This window comes from Sebastes umbrosus, chromosome 15, assembly GCF_015220745.1.
Source record: "Sebastes umbrosus isolate fSebUmb1 chromosome 15, fSebUmb1.pri, whole genome shotgun sequence".
Taxonomy (NCBI): Eukaryota; Metazoa; Chordata; class Actinopteri; order Perciformes; family Sebastidae; genus Sebastes; species Sebastes umbrosus.
The window spans coordinates 18,712,636-18,739,277 of record NC_051283.1 but is presented as its reverse complement, the minus strand read 5'-3'; the positions used below and the strand labels follow the sequence as shown (position 1 = coordinate 18,739,277).

Below are 26,642 nucleotides of genomic sequence, written 5' to 3'. Positions count from 1 at the left end.
CTGAATGGCTATAATCTTCTATCACGATATGCTGTAGGTAATTTCATATCTCTATAACGAAGATTTTGGCCATACCGGCCAGCCCGATGTACAGTGGATGTGTAGAGCTTTATCAATGAAAAGCTGCGGCCGAAAACATTTCAGATGAGAGTGAAAACCGTAAAAATATGAGCTTTAATATGCTGAAAAGCTCAGCAGACCTGAGGGGAACTGCAGAGTTGGGTGATAATTATCCGTGGGTTTGTCACTACAAGCAACACATTTCATGCATTGTCATTTAATCCATTGTTAATATAAAAATATTGATAATAGCCGTTTTAATTTCTTGCGTCTCACATAATGAGCGTTCTGTACGTCAAACTTCCTCCATGTTTGATCCCGTCTCAGTCAAAGTGTTTCGCCGGCAGTGAACACAGCTGACTATTCTGTGAACCATCTTTATCATTAAAGGTGTTTCATCGCCACCTCACAAGGTGATCTTAGCATATTTCTCCTCAGCACTGCCATCCTAAAACAGTTTCCTCCCTTTTCCTTTTCCTTTCTTGTCCTTTTAGCACCTTTTATGAGAAGCCTTTTAGTGAAGATGAATAAGTGCTCCTTCCTCAGGAGAAACTTGCACTTTTCCTCAGCACTGATAATGAGGTCTGGAGTCATTTTGCTTCGTAAAAGTAGCTATAAATGGCCAAATCCTGAAGTCAGTCAAGAAGCAATATCATGATCTCTCTGCTGTGCAGAATCACATTTGCATGCGCAGCACTCTGGTGTCACCTTTCATAAACATAATGACTGTGCAGTGATTAAGTGCCTGTGTGTGTTCTGCAGGCAGATTTGTCAATGTTGCACGCTTTACCTGCAGGGAACTTTTGGATTTAAAACATGTTCTTTCCAAAATGGTCAATGGTTAATGGGACACGTGATGAAAGTGGGATTATAACATGCTGCCTTTCATCTTAGAATTAATCTTATGCACTTTATGCATGCAGGAAATTATGTAGACAGTCGGTAATCTGTAAAGAGTTGAAATTTCAGGATGTCTTGCTGCGAGTCTTAAATCTTAACTTGTTTTTTTTGAGGGAATATCTGAGGAAATTTACATGCACTGGTTTTGTAGTTTAATATGAGCATGTTGAGTAGACCAAAGTTTCTTTTTGACTTTGAGACACTTGAGAGGTCCATAACAACCCGATGTGCTCATGTAAAACAAAACCGAGCTCTGTCAGGGTTCCTCACTCTTGTTTTCAGTTTTGCACAGGATTACAGGAAAAAGAAAAAGACAGAAAAGAACAATGTAGTATGTTTTGGCTCAGGGATGGCAGCCTGCAGCCAGTTTTAGCCCAGTTTGGAGCTGCACCAGCAGTCTGAACCAGTTCACACACTGACATGGACTCATCAAGGGATAACTGAGCAGCTTTCAGGCACGCGCTTGTAACCTGCGGGGCGTGTTGGAACATGTCAGTCCATTTCCAGTCATGTAAACAAACCCTATACCATCACTATGATCTCTGGGATTTGTTCTGTTTCAACAGAGGCCTGGGTGTTTGTATCTTGTAATCGGACAGCTGCATCTTTTTATACACTTTTCTCCTGTCAAATCTCTCCTCATCTCCCGGCTGCTTTATTCTTTAATGTCTTCCTATTTTTATCTGCGTTTCCTGCCACAATAAATACAAAGAAACACAATTAGAAAGGAATGAAAGGCCGTTTAGGGACGCTTTTGATGAAGCAGCATCTGTAAGAGATCAGAATATCAAAAATACGCCTTTTCCAAATTAAGGATTGGTGCTTTAAAAGCCTCGGCCCCGTAACACGAGGGCGTGTGTCCTACTTCTTGGCAGTTGGCTCATAACCGTTGTTTTACGTAACGCACTTCATCCCATTTTGTCTGCTGTTGCCATGGTGAGGCTAATTTATACAGGCATTAAGAATTAGGCTCCTGTTCTTAACATGCTCTGCGGGCTGACGCCGTTTCTTTTACACTTAAATACACACTCGTGGAATGGGCACACACACACACACACACTCTCAGAGGATTATTCAAGAGTTAAGTGTGTGTGCAGCTGTTTGGGAGTTTGGGAGAGACTCCTGTATAAAAGAGGAGAGTGAGGTGGGCAAAATGTGAGTGTGTGTTTTGTGCAGACGAGAAGCTTAGAATGATTGATATGATTGTTAGTGTGAAGACTTTAAAGATGCAGCAGTTTGTTTACGTACACTAAATATGCTAAATATTACACATGTTCCTGATATTGAGTTGCAGCCTATTTTGCTAATTTTATTGTCTTAAAACCTAAAAACTTGAGCTGTGAATTGATTAAAATATTATATATTTGTATCTGTTAAAATGTTCCTTAAAGGGAGATTTTCAAGTACTTAATATTCTTATCAACATGGGAGTGGACAAATATAATGCTTTATGCAAATGTATGTATATATTTATATTTAACAACATAAAACAATTACAAATATTGTCCAGAAACCCTCACAGGTACTGCATTTAGCATAAAAAATATGCTCAAATCATAACATGGCAAACTGAAGCCCAACAGGCAACGACAGCCGTCAGTGTGATGACTTGACTATGACTTGCCAAAACTGCATGTGATTATCATGAAGTGGGCATGTCTGTAAAGGGGAGACTCGTGGGTACCCATAGAACCCATTTTCATTCACATATCTTGAGGTCAGAGGTCAAGGGACCCCTTTGAAAATGGCAATGCCAGTTTTTCCTCACCAACATTTTGCCAAGTTTGGAGCATTATTTAACAAGCTAGTAAGACATGGTTGTCATTTCCCAATTGAAGTCCTTAGGTTTTCTAGTTTCATATGATACCAGTATCTTCACTCTAGCTTTAAAACTGAGCCCATTACAACCTAAAATTGCAAGTTGCGTTAATGTGTTAAAGAAATTATAGGCGTTAAAAATAATTTGGGTTAACACGTTATTATCACATTAACTTTGACAGCCCTAATAAAAATACACCTGTTTCTCCTCATCTCCGTCACTTCTTTTGTGATTGCTGCAAACTTCATAAAAGAAGAACTGATAAAACTGATAGAAGAAATCAGTAAGAATTTACGTCATTAGTATGCATCATGGAAAGAAGAAATGTCTTGGACATGTTTTACAATCAATATGCATTTGTATGAAAGAGTGACAGTGAGAGTGGGTAGAGCAGAAGAAACAAAGGAAGAAGAAAGTGAGTCATACTGTCATTGAGGAGGAAACAAGAGGTGACCTCGGTGGGAGAAATGTTTAGAAAAACAATTCAGATGTGTTAGTCACCTGTAAACAACCCCTCCAAACTGAACTCTACGACCTGCAAGGTGCAGGTCACGTGACCTACGGAGACAGCAGAAGGCGTCGGGGAGCGTTGTTAGTTTGTCTAAGTCAGAGTTGGAGGTGCTGAGAGAAAGTCAGTCTACATAATGATGTCATGATGATGATCAATGATGTATTATTACTAGCTATAGATAACATTTAACATTTAAATCTTCTGGCAATGTTTGCCTTGTAAAATCATATTCTGTAAATCAAAAGAGCAGATTCAAGTGAACGTTGATTCATCACTGCATAACATCGCGCATTAATAAACAACCAGTCGCCCCAGCATTTTAACAGAATGTCTGATCGGTGATTTGCTCTCATTAGCGATATTATGTTCTGCTTTTTGCAGGATGTGCATATTGTATTGATGAGGCTACAGCACCATCGTTCTCACCCTGCTCCCCCGTGCCGTCCCGTGCTTCGGCTCGTCCGGATGCTCCCCTCATTGTTTTACGTAGCGCAAACAAATGCGCTGTAATGGCTGGGAAAACCCTGATTTTAGAAAAGCAAACTAGAACATCAGCATACCGAAGCAGGCACTTCGGTATACATACAAGGTATTGGAAGCTTCGCGGCGCAGCAGGCTGACGTGTTCTTCTGTCTGTCTGTCTCCATCTCCCCCGTTTCAGTGCTGCTGACGCAGGAATGTACACAAAACCGCTTCTACACAAAACAAACAGCAATATCCATTTGAAAATAGCTAATAATAATGAATTTTGAATATGAATAATGAATAATGTTGTTGTTATTTGGGGATTTATATTTTATTATGACATACTTATATATAAAAAAAACAATAACAAAGCATCCGAATACTGATTTGGAGGTCGATTACCATGGCAACTGTCAAAGCTTCTAAGCATTCGGGTCGGCCCTACAATACATCATTCATGAATATTCATGCAAACAGGAGTTTTAGTTAATCAGATTTGGAAAACTACATTTGAGGATCCTTTCAATGTTATTTTAAACATTTTATGTTATCACAGAATTTTCCCTCAAATTCCACAAAAGACCCTTCAGCTCTGTTCACAACGTCTGCAGGAGGAATATCCGATAATAGGGAGCAAACGGCACAATGCCAAAGTGATAAAAAGACCTCAGACATGATAAATTGCTGCTGAATTGTATCCATTTAAAAAATTAGTTCACTAGCAGTAGTGTTATCTCGGTTGAACACCATCAGTCACATGACCCTCGCCCTGCAGGTTGCAGTGCTCTGTTGAGAGGCTCCTGTGTCTTCCTAGACGCTCTGTCATCCCTCATGCACTTATCCAGTCTGCTCCTCGCCCCCCAGCACTCACAGAGCACTGACTGTCACGAGAGAGCACCTGATGTAATCTTAATTTGCTGTTAGCTCTCCGTCCATGTGCCTTAATACATTAGTCCCATCAGTCCCCCCCCCCCCATGTGTATCATCTTGCCAAGCCGCAGCTCAGCATACTGATCAATCTACTGTTCACATATTCCACAAAGAAGAAACACACTCTCACACCTCGTCGAGGGCATTTCAGGCTGTTAGCGTGTGAGCGCCAGAGAAGAAAGACCGCTGAATGGACTGAATGGCGGCCGCATTCAACACGGGCTAACGGCTGGCACCGAACCAGAACGCACTGCGAGAGTTGGCATTGTTGTTCTCGTTCTGAAAGGCTCTTTAGACGAGATGAGCGCTGACACTAAGAGGTGCAGAGGAAAGGTTTTTATGATTCAGTGGCTGAACTCAACTCTTTGTGTATGTGTGTGTATGTGTGTGTCTTTATACGTGGGGACCATTGATTTAAAGTTGGAGTTTGTTTTGAAGGGGGTTTGCTGAGGCTGGGAAAGGTTTCGGGAGAATCCAGAAGCCTGGATGTGAGTGTGAACGTTTAGCATACCACTCATGGCAAAATGTCTACTGCAAAAACACATCAAGAGGGTAAAGACGGGCTATAGTTTCTATAACTTTGAGTAAATGGCAAATGTGTTCCTCTTAAACCATTAATAGAATACTTCCCGGAACCGAATATGACGTCTTAATGTCTTGTTTTGTCCAACTATCGGTCCAAGACCCAAATATATTCTGTTTACTATCATATATGACAAAGAAAAGCAACAAATCCTCACATTTGAGAAGCTGGAAATTGAAGCTGCTTGATGTTAAAAAGCAGGTACTGGCTTTGTTACTGAGGGAGAGAAGATGATTATCTTTTTATAAAGTGTCACATTTATCATGCTGTGGGTGGGCGAGTCCCTGATAAGTGAATGTGGGACAAACACTGAGTTAATTTCATACAGTCTCCGTCTCACAGTCAGCATTAGATTTTAGTGAGCACACTGTGTAACTCTAAATATGAAGCTGTTTGAATTGTGTGTTATTTCACATCTATTCTCTGCTGACTGTAAGTCGTAGTACTCTTATTCCCTCGGCTCCTCATCACGGGCAGAACTACCTGCTCGTACCATTTGGGAATATCGGGGTACTGAAGGGACTTGAAACTAAACAGCTTCTACCATCTGGTATCATTATGGACAGTTTTTTAGTTTTCGAGTGCCCACATTCTCTCGTCCTTCGTCTATATCTACGGGAAATCTTCGGGAAAGTGCAGGGAGCAGCGTCCATCCAGTTTCTGTGATTACCCAGAGAGCATTAGGTAACAAAATGTACCATTTGCCACCCACTGCTCTTCTTTTAGGAGAGTGAGTCAGAAAGTCAGAGAGGCAAACATGGCGAGGCAGAAAACGGTGCTGTTGAGCATCCAGAGACCAAAATGGACCAAAAATGCTTCAGAGCATTCGGGCAAATTGCTGCTCTCCTGTTTGGTCTTTCAGCTGCTACCAACGGTGTTAGGGGAAGGCGATAATGCAATACGACTGATTATTGTACTTCAGTAGAATCATATGTGATCGTACAAATTTTATCCGGCTAATTTCTGACGTCCAAATTAACAACTCTGAGTTGTGACTAAAAACAAAATTACTATAAAGAATATTGATTTTTGCGGCTTTAATAGGGCTGGGCGATATGGAGAACATCAAATATCACGATATTTTTACCAAATACCTCGATATCGATATTGAGATGATATTTTAGGGTTGACCAAATAGTTACACAATGAGATTTTTGATAAATAAATAATCATCAGTAATGTGGATTCAATGATAAAGTGGGTAAAGGCAAATAGTAGCACAGCTAGAACACTCTGGTATGTTCAGAAAATGACATATCTTGTAATATGTATAAATGTATTGCAGCCTTTAAAACCAGGAAAAGACAACACATGCATATTATGAAATCCAAAATCTAAGACAATATCTAGTCTCATATAACGATATTCAATATAATATCACTATATTGCCTAAGCTTTAATACTATTTTGTTATTAGTTTTAACCATATTGCATTGCACCAGCTGTGTTAGCCTACAAGTCAAAATTAAAACCAAACAATATTTTGTTTTTATAGATAAACTAGTCCGTAGAAGCAATTGAGATGTATTTTTGGCTCCATCTCTCCAATCAAACAGACCTTCATCCTGATGATTCATTTACTGAGTCACAGCCATCAGTGGTCCTCAGTGTTAAAGTGAGCTAGCTGCTATTAATAGCCTGAACAGTATCCGTCTCACCGGCCTTTTGTCCCCCCCGCCGCAAAGCAAGGCTCTAGTCTTTCCTCGGGCCCCGTGCCGGATCTTTGTGTTGCTCTCTGTCTGTCACACAGACCGAAGGAGGGGATATCAGGTTGCTCAATCGCTTGTAGCACTGAGGTGTCTGTGGACGACGGTGGTGTGTGTACATGCTTACATTTGTATGACGAAATGAGGTAGTCTGTCCTTTGGAGACACAAAGACGGATGCATCAGTGGAAAAAGAAACAGGTCACGTACAAACAGAGTGACACACACAGAAACCGACCAAAAATGCAATCACTTCGTATTTCAAAGTTGTTTAACTGGTAACGCTGCGGGACGGTTTATCTTGTTTGTGTGAGGAAGAGCAGCAGGCACACAGGAGAGCTGAATACTGATGATGATTCCTCTGCTTGTCAGTGGAGTTTAATTTGATTTGACAAATCTGTCTCTCTCTCCTCCAGCCGTTTGTGTGTGTTCACCATACTTTTCCTTTTAGCTCAGTTGTGAAGTGATACTGATTAACAGTAAATGACACTTCTTTGCTACAGTCATCACAGTGTTAACATTGAGATCAGCACGTTAGGTCAGTTGCACTCTCCTAATTCTGGTATCTCGGAATTTGACTGATGCATTTTTTGGATTTGGTGTGTATTTCACTGCATGAAACTGTAAGTCTTTTTATTAAAAGTAACATGAGGCCAGAGATTGCTGTGGCACTGTTGTCAGCCCGCCGTGACTCACTGAATGTAACCGATAGCGGTTGCATACCTGACCTGCTAAATATTTGGGCTGTGTATTGGCAAGACTCTGGCAATACGATACGTATCATGATACAGGGGATACGATTCAATATATTGCGATATATTGCGATACTACTAATAATATAATAATAAAGTTTTTTTTATATAGTGCTTTACAATAAACATAAAACACAACAATAATCACAATCCATCAATGAGAAAGAGGGATAAACTTAAAACCCTATTCATAACATCAAGAACAAAGTACAGTGCAAATCAATAGTTAAAAAAATTATAGGAAAGCCTTTCGATATAGAAAAGTCTTTAAGCGTGATTTAAAACAAGATACTGATGTCGCAAACCGGAGCTCCTCAGGCAGGTCGTTCCACAGCCGAGGACCCTAAAAGCAAACGATCGGTCCCCTTTCGTTTTTAAGCGTGATGTGGGAACAGTCAGCAAGTTCTTGCCTGAGGATCTCAGGCTGCGCACTGGTTGGTAAAACCAATGGGCAGCCAGCGTAAAGTCATTAAAATTGGAGTGAAGTGTCTCTTTTCTTGACTTTTGTTATAAATCTCGCTGCTGCTTCTTGCACACTTTGGAGTCTATTTATTGATTTCTGATTCATATCCATTAAAAGACCATTGCAATAATGTAACCGTGAAGAAATAAAAGCATGAATGATAATTTGAGTGTCATTAAAACTCAGCATGGGTCGTATCCTGGCAATATTTCTCAGATGGTAATAATATGTCTGGACGACCTCGTTGGTTGTTACTGTAAGCAAGGCGATGTATTTTGATTTTCAAAATCAAATTTTAGGAAAACTGTCATAGTGTAAAGAATACACTGCCATATGCATAAAATCTGAGTAAAATATTTTTTTTTTATGCAATCAGAACAGTGGGATCTGCATTTGTATTCATCACAGTCTCTGTAACATCCAACATCATAGCACTACTTTGAGAGGGCGCATCTCTTTGCAAATTGAATTAAGTATTGACTGAGTTGATCTTTGCATGTAAACTATTAATAAAAGATCGCTACAGTGTTTTTGAGAATCAATACAGTATCACAAAACATAATATTGCGATACTCAATATTTTCTTCCAACCCTACTTAATAAGGTCAGTATTGGGCCCCCAAACTGCAGCAGAGTTGTGCATCCCTGCTTTGTCTGTCATTAAACAGTTACTCACTGAATTGCCCTTTTAAGTTGAAATACCATCCTGCTGCCACCGGCATCGTGATCTGGACAAAATCTCAACATGCTAGCTGAAACTGTGATTCAGTTATCTCTGTGGATTCTTCCCTCTGGGCACTTAATCTCTGCTACATCATTATCTGACAGCTATACGTGGACGTTTCTGTCTATTTTCAGCTCGTTCCCCAAGTGCCCACGTGAGCCGCGTTGCACTCCACATCATCTTAAAAAAAAAAAGGTTGAAATCTGACAGGCTGCTGCTGCTAATAGACGCAGTGATGAAGGATGTCTTAACTATGGGAGAAGCTGATTAGATAACTCATCCATCGGACGGCCTGGGTTGTCTTTTTCTTGGAAACACACAAATTAGATTTCTAGAAGGCAAAACATGGCCTTTAAAGCTACAGCAGGTCTGTGGTGTAACCCTCAAGTATGTAGTGACTTCTGCTGTGGTTTTTAAACAGCTGTCAAGTCTAGGAAATGCCTTTTTAGAGGTCGACCTCTTAGTTCAGGTAGGAAATATGAACAAACACGGGAAGTGACAAGAGTCGTGTTTTATGACACCTGCCTGAGGAAGGAAAACATGTATCAGTTGAGGTTTGTTTGCAGTTGAGTGGAGACAGGTAGGCCGGAGTAGTTGAGACGTGTTAGCGCAGGATCTGAATGCTGCTCGTCCACATCGCACACAACCTTTCTGTCGACATGGTTTGGGTGTTAATTGAGTTCATGGGAAGCTTTTGTTGTACCCAAGATGCATTACTGACCCTGATCCTGAATCCATCACTCTGTGTCCACGTATTGTCAATGGGTTTGTATTTAATGGATTTGTGTGTCTGTCTTTTCTCCAGGAGTGTCGTCCCGCGTCCCGGAGATCATGGCGGCCGGCACCCACTCCCCCGGAGGGCCCAACGGCATAATCCGGAGTCAGTCCTTCGCCGGCTTCAGCACGCTACAGGAGCGACGCTCTCGGTAAGTCTTTAAAGCTGTCAGTCTGTGATCAGCTGATGTTACTCATATCTGAAAGATCAGGGGGGCAAATTGATTTCCACGCCAAGAGTAAATCATATCCTCAGAAACTATTGATTTTGAAGGTGAAGCTGATTAATGATTAGTTGACAGTAGATCAGGCATTAAAGAGTCGCTTTATCATTATATTCTTAAAGGGGTATAAAGTTTGGGGAGTTGCGAGAGACGGATTAAAATCAAAGCAGAAGACACTTCCCCAGAAGATGCTGGCCTACATTCCCCATAATGCAACTTTTTCATTAGACCGTCCCTGCCCAATGTCTTTCAAATCCTACATCCCCGTTTTGTAACCCATGCTTTCTGTCACAAAGTGTGAACCCTGAAACCCAATCCAGAATAACCCTGGATGACATCATCAGGGTTGTTTTCTCAGACTTTATAAAGACATTATTGTGTGCTTTGCCCGAATGCATCCGTAGATCTTTTTGAGCCACACGTTTCTTTTGAGACTCACATGAACTTTGTCGCTTCATGTCGTATTCCCGTTGTGTGAAATTGAAAAATAACTGGCAAATTTCACAAAAAACTCTGAGAATCGCCTTCCACCGGTCTTTGTTGTAGCTGCATTTCTTTTTCTTTGTGGTAGTTTCCATTATATTCCACCTACATCTTCATAGCTTGTGACTTTCTGGTGACTTGCAATTTTCCCCGTTGGGCAAAGCGTAGCAAAGAAAGTGACATTTTAACCTGCACTTAACCTGCACATGTGCACAGTTTGATTGACAGCAAACACAGCCCAGTGATGACAGTCATCCCTGCTTTTTTCACAGCCATTGGATAAAAGCCAGATTTTAGAAAAGCGTCTTTCCTGCAGTGGTTTGACTTTTGAAAACTAGCCAATGAAATATGTGGGACATCGTCTCAGTATGTGGTATGTGGGACAACTGGGATAAAAATGCTGTGTTGTCCTTCATAAAGCGAGACTCCTCGTCACCCTACTAAAGACAGTGAGACAAAGTCCTCTTTCTTTAAGGTAAACCTTACATAACTGTTACATAAGTTGACGTGACATGTGAAATCTTCTGATTTAAGAGCAGTAACCATAGTCATTTCACTGGCATTCATTCACATAACATATGCAGTACATACATAACACCCTTTGAATCAACGTAAAATCTGTGATTTTGTAGGGGACATGTTGATGGAAAAGACAACACATGAAAAACGATGATATTGAAGCCTAGAGACAACATTTTAACATTTTAAGAAAATTGCAGCAACTCATTTCTTGGAAACTATTCTTTAATATTTTGCTCATTATTTGTCTTGGTACTGAAAATATGTATTTATTGAGTCTCTGCCCTGCATCCTCCTGCAGAACAGATGATGTTGGCATCTACACAAAGTCCTTCAAAACCTTTATTTGCTTGCCACTTTTCTGTTTGTTTGTAAAATGTCCCATTCAGAAAAACATCACTGTAACCAGATTCAAACATCACTCACAGACAAAGAAGGAGCTCAATAATCTGGTGCCAACCGTCGTGGTGTTCAGCGAGCCACAGCAAGTCTCAAGATCCCGTAAAGGAACTGAATTCTTGAGGGATGATCAGCACTCTGTTGCACAACCGCACAGCTAACTCAGTTTCCTGGTGATGGTTTCATTCATAGTTGGTCATGAGATCGTTAAAGTTCTTGAGTGATCTTATCTGCGTTCCCTCCTCTTTGACTCATCCATGACGGCTCTCGCTCACTCATCACGAGACAAAGCCCTCGCACACTCACAGAAATATCTCTTACGATCTTTGGGCTGTTGACGCCTGGTCCTCTTCAGCAGCCCCTGGTCCTGCTGAGAGAACCTATTTGAAGACGCTGTTCCCGTCTTTCCCCTCTGCTCAGACAGTGAGCGGGGTAATTGGTTGGAATGACTCGGGTGTGTGGGCGCCTGACAGCGGCTGACAAGTTACCCTTCTGATAATGAGCGAGGTGGAAAGCTGCAGAGATGTGGCTTCTAAGGCCACCGCAGTTTGTAAGTGTCATCCAGCGAGGCCTTTCCACGTGTGTACCCATGATGTATGTGCATTTACGCATGCATGCAGACTTTGCAGTTTGTGTCACAATTATAAGTCGGTATGGAATAGTGTTAGCATCTATGCATATGTGTGTTTTTGTGTGTGTGTCCCTGCCAAGAGACCCTTCTACACTACAGCTTGCGTGACCCCAAGGCTACGCAGCGCTCCCATTCAGCGGTGCCCTACATTTGTGGCAGCTTAGCTCGACTTGTGCTGCGTTGCCTGGCACGCACGCAGCAAGACGTGGCACATTCCAACTTGTCGAGCGCTGGAATTGGTTGTCGCCGGGTCTCCGAGACGACTCTGGGATCGTTTCATTAAGTCCAGGGGAAATGTCATTTGTCAGCTAAATCTGTAATGGTTTTAAAAGCTGAAATGTGCATGAGCGGGTAAGATGAAAGTGACCTAAAATGGGTTGATGTGAGGAAAGAAAGGCGTCTGAGGTTTTCTTTATGTGAGCATAGAAACTAGGTTTATACATGGTGCCGAAATCATTAATAGAGTTCTCCATCAACAATTTTGATAATCTATTAATTGTTTTTAGTGATTTATCAAGCAGAAAATGGCAAATATATGCTGATTTTTTTAGAGCTGCAACGAACGATTATTTTCATTGTAAATTAATTTGTCGATTATTTGCTCTATTAATCGATTAGTTGTTTGGTCAGTAAAATGGGGAAAAATGTTCATCAGTTTTACCCAAAGCCAAAGATGATGTCCTCAAATGTCTTGTTTCGTCCACAACTCAAAGATATTCAGTTTACTGTCATAGAGGAGTAAAGAAACCAGAACATATTCACATTTAAGAAGCTGGAATCAGAGAATTTTGACTTTTTTTTTCTTTAAAACATTACTCAAACCGACTAATCCATCATCAAAATAGTTGGCGATTAATTTAATAGTTGACAACTAATTAATTAATCGATTAATTGTTGCAACTATTGATTTTTAGCTTCTTAAATGTGAAGATGGGCTGCTTTTCTCTGTTTTATATGATAATTAATTGAATAGCTTTTGCTGCTTTTTTTATCTTTATGTTGTAGTAAATTGAATATTTATGGGTTTTGGACTGGTGGTCCGACAAAACAAGACATATGATGGTGGTTGCAGCCCTTTTGTACACACATGATACAATTTAAAGGAGCTTGTGTCACTGTCTTTTTATATAAATATGTATATACTCTGTTTAACTCTACGTATCCACATGTGTTGGCTTCCCCCCCCCCTTGAGTCAGTCACACTGTTGTTGGTCCGTAGGGAAGCGAGAGTGAAGAACACTGAATGTCATTGATTGCCGGGAGTGTGATTGTGCCTCAGTGTGTGTGTGTGTGTGTTTGTAAGTTCACTCCAGCAGAAGACAAATGGCAGCATTACTCAGGTCAAACACAGAAGGTAGGGGGTGGGAAGCACATGTTTGCATGTGCACACACACTTGTGATTTAGCACACCCCTGTGATCGATGAAAACGTTCACCTCTGAGGTTACGCTGTGAGTTTTGCACGTTTGACAGTTTTTTTTTGCTGAATGACATGTAGGCTAAATGTGTCAGTCTGGAGTTATCTTAGTGTGAACAGACTCGACGAGCCCTCCCCGTCGGACAGATGAGATGAATTCATGCTGAGGCTGGCCCTAGGGCATGTTCAGCATGCTGTAATAATACAGAAATCTCATCTAACGCTACATTATTATAGGCAGCTGCAGGCCTGGCTATCTGAAATACTGTGGAAATCCCATGCTAAATATTTAATATGAGATGTAATGTTGTGTCTGCATGAGTTAGTCTGAACCAGGAGTTTTCAGCATCGGTCCTGTTATGACTATTTTACTGCTATTTGGCGTATAATCATCAAGTTGTGGAACCATAGTTTTTATAATTTTGTGGGCTTTGAGAGATGTAAACAGGAAGTATAATGTTGCCATGCAATCAGTTAGTTATCTCTGACACCCTTTTTTGCCTGTATTTTTTACATTTGGGCAAATTATTAATTATCTATAAGCAGTTCCTGTTTGCAATGTACCTACGAATGTACAGACAACTATCACTGGATTATTCTGATACTGAAAAACACTTTAAAACATGATGATTCTCAGGCAAGCTCTGTGGTTGTAAGAAGCATCTTTTTTATGATTTCTAAGCAGATCTATTGATGTTTATTTGGCGATAACAATAGTGTAAGACACTCTGAATCTAAAAACATTCATATCATGTGTGTTCAGATCACATCTCTCCCTCTGCGCCCCCCCTTCAACTCTCCTAGGCGTGACTCACAGTTTGAAAACCTTTGCGCTGAACTATCTGCACTTCTTAGTTCTTAGTAGATGTTTGGTCGAAGATATAGTCCTCCTGTATCCTGCGTTTGCTATGAAACTTTTGCAAACATTGTGAAACACAATATGTTTTTCCATCATTGCACAGGAGATTAAGAAAATTCCTGCACACAGGGAAGCCTCTAGTCTATTGCACTCACTAATGTGTATGTGTGTGTGTGTGTGTGTGTGTGTGTAGGTGTAACTCTTTCATGGGGAATTCGGCAGTGCAGAAGAAGCCTCAGTCCAAGCCAAAGAAGCCCCACCTGTCAGGACACAAAGGAGGCAGCAGCTCCAGAGAGCCGCAGCCTAAAAGAGTGGAAGAAGTTTACAATGCACTCAAACAAGGCCTGGAGTGAGTAACCCAAACACTGATACTGCACTGCATACACACACTCCAGTCAAGCAATGGAAATATCTTTCTCTTCAGTACATAAACTAATCAAATGTTCAAGAGTAATCATTTCTTTATAAGTTAGTAAGACATCTGTGAGTAAATGTCCATAATCTGTTTCTTTAATGTGTTCATTTACAGCCTGTTTGATCCATTTTTTCTGCTGTATATATTTACATAACTGCAAATATGTTTGTATACCAGTGTGTTTATATTGCCGTCATTATATGCATACATTCATTTCTACCACAGAGATTGATAAAGTTTTAATCTTTTTGAATTTGTATCAACCTCTCAAGTGTTTTCCCTTTTCGTCCCGTAGTGAGTATCTTGAAGTTCATCAAACAGAGCTGGACAAACTCATGTCTCTGATGAAGGACATGAAGAGGAACTCTCGCCTGGTGAGAAGCTACCATATATTAATTTACATACAAGCAACACATCACATCTTAGTCACATCTTAAAGGAATAGTTTGACATTTTTGGGAAATACGCTTATTCGCTTTCTTGTCAGGAGTTAGATGAGAGGATCAATATGACTCTCATGTCTGTACTTTAAAGGACGTAGTTAGCTTAGCATAAAGACAGGAAACAGTGAAACAGCTAACCTGGCTTTGTCTGAAGGTAACAAAATCTGCTTACAAGCACCTTTAAAGCTCACCAAGTAACAAGTATTATCTTTGTTTAAGTCATACAATCATTTAAGTGTAAAAATTAAGCTTTAGACGTGCTGGTCGGCAGATGTTTTTATGCCTCCGTTCCAGTGACAGCGGAAGGTTTTATGTTTTTGGGTTGTCCATCCGTCCGTACCATTCTTGTGAATGCGATATCTCAGGAATGCCTGCAGGGTATTTCTTCAAACTTGGCACAAACGTCCACTTGGACTCAAAGATGAACTGATTAGATTTTCGTAATCAAAGGTCATGGTCACTGTGACCTCACAAAACACGTTTTTTGGCCATAACTCAAGAATTCATATGCTAATTATGACAAATTCACTAATGTCTAATTGGATAAAATGATGAAGTGATGACATTTTGGACAGACACGGATGTAAACTGCAACTTGCATAGTAGGCGGAGGCAGGCAATTTGAACAGAGCCAAATGTTTTCCCCCTGTTTGCGGGGATGCTATGCTAATCGCTAAGCTAATCATCTGCTGACTGAGTTAAATATTTACTTATGCATGAGAGTGCATTTAAATCTCCACAAGAAACCAAATAAGTATGTTTCCCAAAATTTCAGAATATTCCTTTAAAGGCCAAAATCACAGTGTTTTTTCCATCATGGTATTTATACCTACGGTTACTTATATCTCACAAAAAGCAGCAAGAACAAGTTTTGGCAGCTGGGATCATCTCAGATCTCAGCTCTGTTTTATTTTTCATTTTAATGATGCATCACATGCAATAATAATATATCAACTTTAGTATCACAGATTCACGTCGCACACACACATATTGTACACATACAGAGTCAAGGCTGCCACTGGAAAGGCTGTTTAACAGGATCTTTTTTTATACTATAGCCTACTTTGCATTTCTTAAGCAGCCTCAGCTGTGCCGTCCTTCTGTACTAACTGTGATTGTGTGTGTGTGTTTTTGTGTCTCTCCAGGGAGTACTGTATGATCTTGACAAGGTGAGTTGATGGAGGGGAGGGTCTGCTGTAACAACCGCTCCAAGTTTGGCGTGTGCTGGGGGGGGCAAATCTTTGATGTAAAAAAAAAAAATTGAGACGAAGGAAGAAGAAAAAACTGCTTAAGGCAGAAGAAAGGAGGGAGGAAGGACAGAGTGGAAGTGAAGGGATTGAGGAATAATGCAAGAAAAAGGATGAAAGAGAGAGAAAGTGTGTGATGGGACAGGAGAGACAGCCTTGAGAGGGATTAATTGTGAGATATTTGCATATAAAACCAACAGATCCCATTTAGTTAAACATTTTTGCCAACTTGTGACATACATTTAATGATCATTAATGATCATTAAATCATTGTTTTGACAGGCTTGTAAAGTGTGCCTCATTATATCCTGTAGTATGGACATACAAATCATTATGTTTACAGATTTAAACCAGATGTAGGTACTAGTAAACTCTTGTGCTGTGTCTGTCTTTCTGCAGCAAATCAAAACCATTGAACGGTACATGAGACGTCTGGAGTTTCACATGAGCAAGGTAAGAACTGATGGGATGGATTGATATCAACCAGTGCTTTCAACGTATCCATCACAAGTTGTTGGTGTTGTGTTCTTGAGTCTTTAGTCTCATTTGTTTTCTGCATTCAAGTGCTATGCTCGGAAAGCATCCATCAAGGGCTGTTAAAGATTTCACATCTAAATACCTCTTTTCACTTTAAGCCTCTCCACACAACACCCACACAGTCACTCAGAAACCACAATACTGGCGCATATTTCCGCCTCTCAGAAGATCAGAGAAGATCACTACCACTCTCATATCTGTCCGTTATGTATGAAACTACAGCCAGCAGCTGGTTAGCTTAGCTAAGCATGACTTAGCAAGATTTGAGACAAGGGGAAACCAAGCCCCCAGGAAGAGCGCCAGACTTTGAAGCAAATTTTACACAGTGGCCGAACAGCGGTACTACAACTTCCGTGTCCATCACGTGATGCCATTGGGCCCAAAAAAGACTTTTCCCCATAGATTTACACTGGGAAAGAGACATCTGTAAATCAGCAGATAATATTTTTTTTTAGGTAAATCAACTTCCCAGTATGAACACTTGAATTGCCCTTATTTAAATCATTAGGTCCTAAAAGTTTTAAAATTAACTAATAGCAGAATCCAGAGTGTTTTCCCTTCCTGCATTCATGTAAAAAAGCAAGTCATAGGCAAAATTTGGGAGGCAGGGTTAAAGGAAACGCTACTGCGTCTGCTCTATGGGCCCAATGGATGCGGAAGATCACCGGATGATCCGGGTACTTTATCACTCGGCAGTCGAGCCATTTTGGCTTCATGAGCCACTGAGCAACTCTCATAGGAATGGACGGGAGCTTGCCTACAACGCTGTATCCAGCTCTCTTTATACATCCATGGGGAAACGGATAGCCCTGCTCTGTCCTAAGGCACCTCTTAAACTCACTAATTAAAATGTTATATCTTGTTTATTTAATCTGTAGAAAGACTTAAGTGTAAAAACAACTATATCTTGGTTGTGCAGTGATAGAGCTGCCTACCAGCAATTAGCTGAGCTTTAACTCTGGAAACAAGGGGAACAACAAGCTCTGGCTCTGTGCAAAGGTAAAACAAATCCACCATACCAGTACCTCTAAAGCTTTGTTTTTTTGTACTGATTAAGCTAATGAGATGTAACATATTAATCATCTAACTCCCAGCAAGAAACCAAAATAAGCACATTTCCCAACATCTTGAAGTATCTATTCAACGTATCATTCTGATGAACTGATCATTTGCGTGTTGAGTTTTTACTCCACGCTCTACTGACTTCGTCTAGTTGGCTTCAGGAAGGATTTTTGCTGTCAGGTTAAGGTGGTATTGTTGCTCTTCTCTGGTTCATGTGTTGATGTATTAGGGAAGTTTCCAGCTGTTTTAATGGTTGAAGCAACAGGTTGCCAGGTAGGGAAACTTTTTTCCCTGCTGTATCCTCCTTTGTAGTCTCCTCTGTGGTTGCCAGTTGGGGACATTAATCCCCAGCAAGGTTGCGCAGCTCTGTGACTTTTCTTCCACATCCCCTTATTGTAGTCCTGTAATAGTCTCCCTCGCTGTGCGTCACATCAGACGTGACAGCAGGCAATCAGAATACACACACCGAAACAACAGCGCCGCTCCGAAGGTTACCATGGTTACCCGAAGACGGAGCCTTTGAAGTCTTGAGGAGCACGGAGGAGCCAGCTATTGGGTGACCTTAACCCTTTATGTTCACATACAGGCCTGACAGACTATAAAAAAACCTCACCTTCAAGATGTCCAACGACATGGCCAATACGACAGGAGACAAAGAGACAGTCCTTGGACAGATTTGTGGAAGTGTTTCTGAAGGGTTGAAGTCAACAGTGAATCTGGGTCAGGGCAGTTAGTCGGCTGTAGTGATTGTCAGGGTGCTTTAAGGAAGAATAATGAGAGGAGGGAAATGGAGGGAACATAGGAAAAATAAAAGGTCTGATGAGAGTCATTTGAAAATAGGTGATGTTGTCTTAGAAACTCAGGAAATATATCTGCAGGCGTGCTCCACTTTGACCTCGATAACAAAGAGAAAACACAAGCAGATTCAATGCTTGTTCTGTCTTGTGAGGTTGTCACAGGATGCAGTTAAAACAAGCACACACTCAAAGCCTTTCTACTCGGCATCCAATATTACTCTGAAGCTCCTCTGTTCTTTCACGCTCTGTGCAAAAATAGATTTGAATGCACTAGTAAATATTTGAAGGAGTGACTGATTTATCTTTTCAGGCAAATAAAAAGCCTCAAAAGTCAAAGCATAACTAAAAAGTAAGCTAAATCTAGCACTCCCTGTGCTCTTTCGTTCTAAATGTGTACCAGCGCTCCTTCGCCAAACCCTTGTCTTTTCATCGACTGTCTGACTTTGTGCAGGTTATAGGCTGGAAATTGAAATAGTTTAAATTTTATTTATTTTCACCAATTCTTTGTCATTATTTGAAATGATCAGTTTCTAGTCTTCTAGCAGAAGTATGATGCGCTGAAAATGTTGGATGTAACTTCTTAATGTCAACCTGAAATGGCCTTGTACAACATCAGTTTCAGAGGACTTGATTTTTAAGTTGTAGCAGGCTCATTGGTACCAACCATGTCATACTAGCTTACTAGGCTAAATAACGCTTCAAACTTACGCTAAATTTTGGCGAGGAAAAACTGTCATGGCCCTTTTCAAAGGGGTCCCTTGACCTCTGACCTCAAGATATGTGAATGAAAATGGGTTCTATGGGTACCCACGAGTCTCCCCTTTACAGACATGCCCACTTTATGATAATCACATGCAGTTTGGGGCAAGTCATAGTCAAGTCAGCACACTGACACACTGACAGCTGTTGTTGCCTGTTGGGCTGCAGATTGCCATGTTATGATTTGAGCATATTTTTGCCATGTTTAACATGTTAAACCATGTAATGCTAGCTTGTCGGGAAGGAGGTTAAATAACGCTCCAAACTTGCGCAAAATTTTGGCAAGGAAAAACTGGCATTTTCAAAGGGATCTCTTGACCCATAATGCAGCATATTTATCCATTCCCATGTGGATAAGAGTATTAAATACTTAACAAATCTCCCTTTAAGGTACATTTTGAACAGATGTGCGATTAATTTGCAATTAATCACAATTAAATATTTTAATAGATTGACAGCCCTAGTAAAAAAAATTCAATAAAGTCTTCTTTATTAGACTTATAATATTCATTTGAAGTGAATTTTAATTTAAGTATAAAGTTAAGTAGGGAAGAGGAAATGCATGCTGGATTCATTAATAAAACTTATGCCAATGCCAAGTCAGCTAGGAGCCCTTGATGCCCCGTTTGCTCCGTAGACACACACACACACACACACACACACACACGCACACGCACACACACACAGGACAGTTAATTTTCCAAACCTCAGCATCAGCAGATAGCTATTGAGTGCGATCAATTGCTGAATGTCGAGCTAAGAGAATCGGCCAACCACAAAAGCATCGTGGTCAGGAAATTAAAAAAACACACACACGCACAAAGAGTTGGCCTCATCCATACTGTATATAAAGAGTGGCTCTAGTTGTGAACTGATGCTGTGTTCCTAACAGTAGGTTGATAATTAGCCTTTGACAGAGCTCTAATACTGTATTACTCCATCCAAAATACTAATCACTACATACTCCATATGTGAACTATCATTCAACGTACTTTTGTGTGAATAAACAGTAGTATGTATCTTTTGATGATGATTTGTGAGAATAAAAGTCTGAACTAATTTAAAATATATATTACGCCTAGCAAAGTGGAATCTTATACTGAAGTGTTATTGATGTTACAGAGCTGTCTGTCAACAGCTGTTACGAACGTTGTCGTCACTACCGCATTGAATTGTGGGATATTTATGCCGGCATAGTGTCCAGTGTTTGTATACTGTAATATTTCACTGGAAACAGTAAGCAATTCACATACTATTGGTTTCATACAAAGGTTTCGGACATACTAAAAAAACTCACATACTGTTCTAGCGTACTAAATAGCATGTTAGTATGTTAGTATGAAATGTTTGGAGGCTAGCTATGTGTTTATTCAGTTATCAATTATCAATCAGTTCCTTTCAGAAAGATAAGTGTACTGTATATCTATTATCCAGTTATATAATATGATATAATATGTTTTGTTGAGCTAGACTGCTTATTGCAGATACTGTATATTGTAACAGGAGAGACTTCAGAGACCAGGTCCAACACACACTGGAACACACAGATTTTAGACAGTCAATTTTATTAGACTAACGTTTCGACGCCAAGTGTGTCTTCATCAGTCAAACAGATCCGACACTCCCATTCTCTTAAATAACCTCCCCTAATTGGAAACTGATTCAGCAAAGGCTGGAAAAATGGGGAGGGAACCATAAGCTGCATGCAGATATATCGTATCAGTGTGTTTGTCGTTCGATGTCGGGCCTTATGAAGCTTTCAGTATGCTAATTGTGGCCCAGCCATGTCTACAAGATGGAAACACGAAGTACAATTGTATTTTAGGAGAGCAGTAGTGCTGATTGGCTCGTAAAGGACACCGTCATCTTTATTTGTTTCCATTTGTACCATCAGACAGAGTGATGATTATCTCAGAGATAGAAATTGCTCCCTCAGTAGAGCAATATGCTGTTATGAAAATGAACGTGTGTAAATGAACATCATTAAGTATTTTGTCATTAAGCAGAGTATATTTTAGTGTCTTACAGATACAGTATACACATCATTGATTGGATGTTTAAACAAATTGTCAGGCACATACAGTATGAATAAAACTGTAAAAAAAAAGAAAGAAGCAGCACATGTACTTTACCTCATCTCAGAGCAGGACAATAAAAAACATCTTCAGTTATATATTCAGCAGCTGTGAGCTGCAGTAGGTGGGTACGTGTTTGTCAGCGTTTGTGCTGCGGCGCAGGCGTCTCTCTTTGTGCAGGACAGCTGCCGTGAGGGATGACTTAACAATCATCCATCAGCAAGTTGTTAGTGTGTATGTGTGTATGTGTGTGTTTGTGTGTGTGTGTGTGTGTGTGTGTTTGTGTGACTCATATCAGCCTGGTCTTTTGTTCCTGCTCGTGCTGCTGGCTGCCTGCAGATGTCCGAGCAGTAATTTGCACACATGGAGGAGGCAGGTGGCCCAATGCAACCCCTATGATGTCCTGCATGGGAGAGGGTCTATGTTGTGTGTGTGTGTGTGCGTGTGTGTGTGTGTGCGTGTGTGTGTGTGTGTGTGCTAGTTTCAGCAAGGCATCATTAAGGAGATGAGTGACAGAGATTGAAGGTGAGAAGAGCGGCTGCCAGGCGCCTCCTCTTCCCCCTAGAGAGAAAGAAAGTGTGTGTTTGTGTGTTAATGGTGCCAAATTCAATCCAGAATGAGTGTAAATACTTTGCATGTGATTATTTTTTATATAGGGCCATTTTGCTTTCCCCTCTTCCCTTGAATGCTAATCTAGCCACCACACACACACACACATACACACACACACACACGCCCACACCCACACCCACACCCACTCACCCACAGTGTGTTTGATGGTGTTTGATGCGGCCCGCCTATTTTAATCTGCTTATAATAACTCGCCCTCTGGCAGAAAGTGTGTGTGTGTCTGTGTGCACCTCACATACAATCCAGGATAATGGCTATATCTTAAGAGGATTGCTGCTATATCCTAAAGATTCTCCGCTCATATTTTAAATCCCTCAGTTTAAAGTCAGATATAGAGTAGATACAGAGACAATCCTTTAAAACTCCCAGTGATACTTAATAAAAAAGCTCCACATTTACCTCCGACTGTGGTGTCAAACCACCAAACAAGTATTATTATTTAGTCATTTTACAAGGATTAGCTCGGGAGGGACTTAAAAAAAAGAGGTAAAATGGATATCTCAACCTTCATAAATGTGAACACAATATTATCCTCGCCCTGGGCATAATTGATTTTCCCAATAAAGATTTTCCCATAATCCCTCTCTGGGTCTCTGAGCCATTAAGGTTTTGTCATGGCTGTAATTAATACAGGGACTCTGAGTCCAATAGAGGACTCAATGTAGAATACATTTACATTTAATATCTGTTCGCATCTGGTAAGAGTTAATTAAGAAGGTTCAGATGCTTTTTTATGGGAGGAATTTTAAAGCAGGTTTGTTTTTTGTATTGAAATAGATTTTTAAATGAGCACACTGATGGTGCCATATTTTGTGTTATTGTTTGTAGAATATTATTGCTATTGATTAAGTAAAAAAAAGAAATAATAATAATTGATTATTTGTTAGGAAGGTTATGGATGTATAGTTGTACATTAATCCATGCCTTTTGATTATTTTATTGATTCATTGTTTAATCATTTAATCTATAAAATGTCAAAATGTAGTAAGAAATGTCCATCACAAGTCCCAGGAGCCCAAGGTGACGTGTTTGTCCAAGTAAGAGTCCAAAACCCCCAAATATTCAGTTTATTATCATGGAAAATAATGACATTTAAAAAGCTGGAACCAGAGTTTATGGCATTTTTTGCAACATGACTGAAACTAATAATTGATTTTTAATTTCTTAATTTATTTATTTTTTTGTTTGATGATGTTACTGCGTGACTTTTAAGATCAATGTCTTCACTAACACAAAAACTCCGGAAGAGAACGGAGAGAAAATATTAAATACACAGTCATGAACAGCTTTAGATATAATATTCTATATAATACATGTGTATATGTTTTTTTTATTTTATTTTATTACACATTTTATCCGTCTTCCTGTGTTGTGGTTTCTTTCTTTGTTTGTGTTTTGCCTTTAACGTTTCTTTTTTTTCTGGGGTGAAATGCGCCCGAGGTGCAGCAATATGCCGACGGCCGTCCTCTGGGGTGGAGCTTGGCTGACCTTCACAAGGACATTTCCTTGAAGGCAGAGAGGGGCTATTGTAATTGGGGACAAAAATTAGCTTAATTAGCTGATAATGATATGATTACTGATTGCCTGAGAAGAATGATGGCTATTCATCAGCCCCAGTTTGTGAAGGCCCTATTTTGTTACACATCATTTTCTCCAAATGAATAACTCATTTGTAGTTGCCTACTCATTTATGTGAGTACAATAATGTCCTATTTCTTGACTCAATCAGTGCAAAAATTCACTTGGATGAATGTTCAGCTTCATCCACAACCAAAAATGGAGTCCGCTGTTCATGTTTTCCCGTGTTTTGTTGTAATCAAACATGTTTTAAAGCTTTTTGATTGTTGGCTCTGATTCAGCTCCACGTGAATCTGAGAGCTGAGAATAACAGTGGTGGTTGGAGGGTATTTTATAGCTGGCTCAGCTCAGCTGCTGCAGCCCCGCCGCATACACCACATACCACAGACAGACAGACAGACGGGGCTGGGTCCCAGTCGGGGGTGGGGGTTGGTTTGAGGTGGAGTTGGAGGAATTGGGTTGGGTGCTTTCTGGATGTGTTTGTGCCCAGATAAGTTATTATAACGTCATCAGGCTACCCGTCCTGTAGAACAGAAACATCCCACTTTCACTTTTTACCATAAACCCTCATGTGGCCACCCGACACAACAACTACATGCTCTCTGTACACATGTAAACATGTCCACATACACAGTCACATAGTCCGCTCACACAAAACATGCTGGCAGTGTGCGGTTCAAACACAAAGATGCACAAACAAACACTCGGAGAAGCTGTTAGGACGGCAGGAGCCAGAATGGCCCATTTTCTCCCGCTTCTCCCTAATGAGTGCCATAAAGAGCGCGAGGCATCAATATTTCAGCGCTCTCGTCAACCAGGCTGCAGTACTTCCCTTTGATGAGGCTCACCAGAGGTGTTTTGTTTTGCCCGGCTGCCACTCCGATCATATGTGAATTCGGGGAAGGCAGGAAATTAGACAGACAGGATGCTGACAATATGGTCTGCTGGTAAATTGTGGTTTCTGAGAGAAATTACTTTGAGTGACTCAGCAAAAGTGCACTTTTGTTTTCAGCATCTAAGAAGAATTGATGGACTTTTACTTTCATTTGAGAGATTATAAATTGAAATTAGGTGTAGTTTGATAATACATTGTGCCTACTTTGTGCCTATTTTAGCCATGCTAATGGCATGGGATGAACTCAACAACTATTTCAATGGATTACCATGAGATTTTGCACAGACATTCATGGTCTCCAGAGGATTAATCATCCTGATTTTGGTGATTTTCGCACTTTTCCTCTAGCACCACCATGAGGTTAACATCTGGTTCTGATTGACATATCTGCCTTACCACCTCAAAAATCCTGAAATTTGCTTAAGTATTATAAAGAGATGAGAAGACAAGAAACAAGATAGAAAATACAAAAAAACACTTAAATAATTAAGAAAATAATTAAAACAAAACAGGTTAGAACAGTCAAAATGGGCAGAAATATAAAAGTACCTTGTAAAAACCAGGAAAGTAGCCAACAAGCTCATCACCTTTGGCTTTCCAGAAATGTAGATGTCTCACCATTGGGCTCAATAAAGCTATTACTGATGTGGTAACAACATCATCTTATCCTGAAGGTTTCATTTCAGCTCACAGTAAGGCAGCAGGATGTCGGTGGAGCCGTTCCCTCTCCCTGTGGGTTTGGGTTAGATCCGTCTGGTGCTGCAAACTGAAGTCGGGCAGACGTCTCCAAATGAGCTCTAAACGCCGTCTGTTGTTCCCCCTCTTTGGGAGTGTCCCACTGGGGTCGCAGACTTGGACGGCACAGACGTCTGCCCATGGAGAATACAGTCACGCTGATACGTACCAGCTGTATCGGCTCAGTTCAGAATCTTTTCTCCTCAGTTTATCTGGTTGTCTCCGTCTTGTCTTTTCTCTCTTGATGAGATCAACTCTTTCATTGTCTCTACCTTTGCAGCATCTTTCTGGAATCTGTAAGAAATTCTTACAGTGTGTAAGTGTAAGTGTGTGTAAGACACATTAAACCTGTTATTTAGACCATCTTTTCTTACATTTCATCAGTGTTTCATTCTCAATAATGCTTCTTTTTGCTGTTGTTGAAGACCCGTTGATAAATGTTACCGACTACTGCTCGAGCCTAAAGCTGTGTTGGGCATCCTTGAATGAATCCCAGTGAGATGTGAACACATCCAGAATAATTTAGATGGCAGTTGGAAGTTTTTTTGGGGGAGTTTGCCTCCTGCCCAGGGATGTTTTGATGTATAACGTATGGAGGGTTTCAAACTTCAAAGACTCTCCTCGTTTCATTAGTGCTGAAGTTTCTCTTTTCGTGTGTGTATGCGTGTGCACTAATGAACGTGGAAGTTTGCAGGAATGCATGCTTGTCCTTGTGGAGCATTTATTAAAGATGGAGGGACTCTGTGTGTTGCTTTCAGGTGGATGAGCTGTATGAGGCCTTCTGCATCCAGAGCCGTCTGAGGGACGGTGCCAGTCGGATGAAGCAGGCCTTCTCCGCCTCTCCCTCCACTAAAGGCACAAAGGAGAGCATCGCAGAGGTCAACCGCCGCTACAAGGAATACACCGAGGTACTGGCCCTTGTCAAAGTCATATAAAGTATGCATAGGCAATTATCTAATAAATGACCAGGTATTAAACATTGAATCACAGCTGACAACACCCACAATATACTTAAATATCTAATACAAATTACACTGTCATTTGTAAACACATGTATTGTCACATAATTACAGAATGACCATTTAAATCCCAATAACACACACACCTGTCATCACCTGCCCTGAGGGCGTATACACCAGCCGTCCTGTTTAGTGTTGACTGTCTTTGTCAAAGTCTCTCGAGATAACTTGATTACTATTGTTGTTCTAGTCTTGTGTAACAAAGGGCTGTTTATGTGATCAGTATTATCTCT

At 40.5% G+C, this 26,642-nt stretch overlaps 1 protein-coding gene across 4 annotated transcripts in view; it reads left to right on the top strand.

Annotated features, from left to right (window-relative positions):
- The window catches only part of ripor2 (RHO family interacting cell polarization regulator 2), a 76,186-nt gene that overhangs the window by 37,091 nt on the left and 12,453 nt on the right, over positions 1-26,642 (top strand). For all 4 annotated transcript variants that reach the window (XM_037794924.1, XM_037794922.1, XM_037794921.1 and 1 more), the window contains exons 2-7: positions 9,718-9,838; positions 14,411-14,566; positions 14,928-15,006; positions 16,221-16,244; positions 16,722-16,775; positions 26,149-26,298. In XM_037794924.1, the coding sequence (XP_037650852.1) occupies positions 9,718-9,838; positions 14,411-14,566; positions 14,928-15,006; positions 16,221-16,244; positions 16,722-16,775; positions 26,149-26,298 (584 nt within the window). The remainder of the gene's footprint in view (positions 1-9,717; positions 9,839-14,410; positions 14,567-14,927; positions 15,007-16,220; positions 16,245-16,721; positions 16,776-26,148; positions 26,299-26,642) is intronic.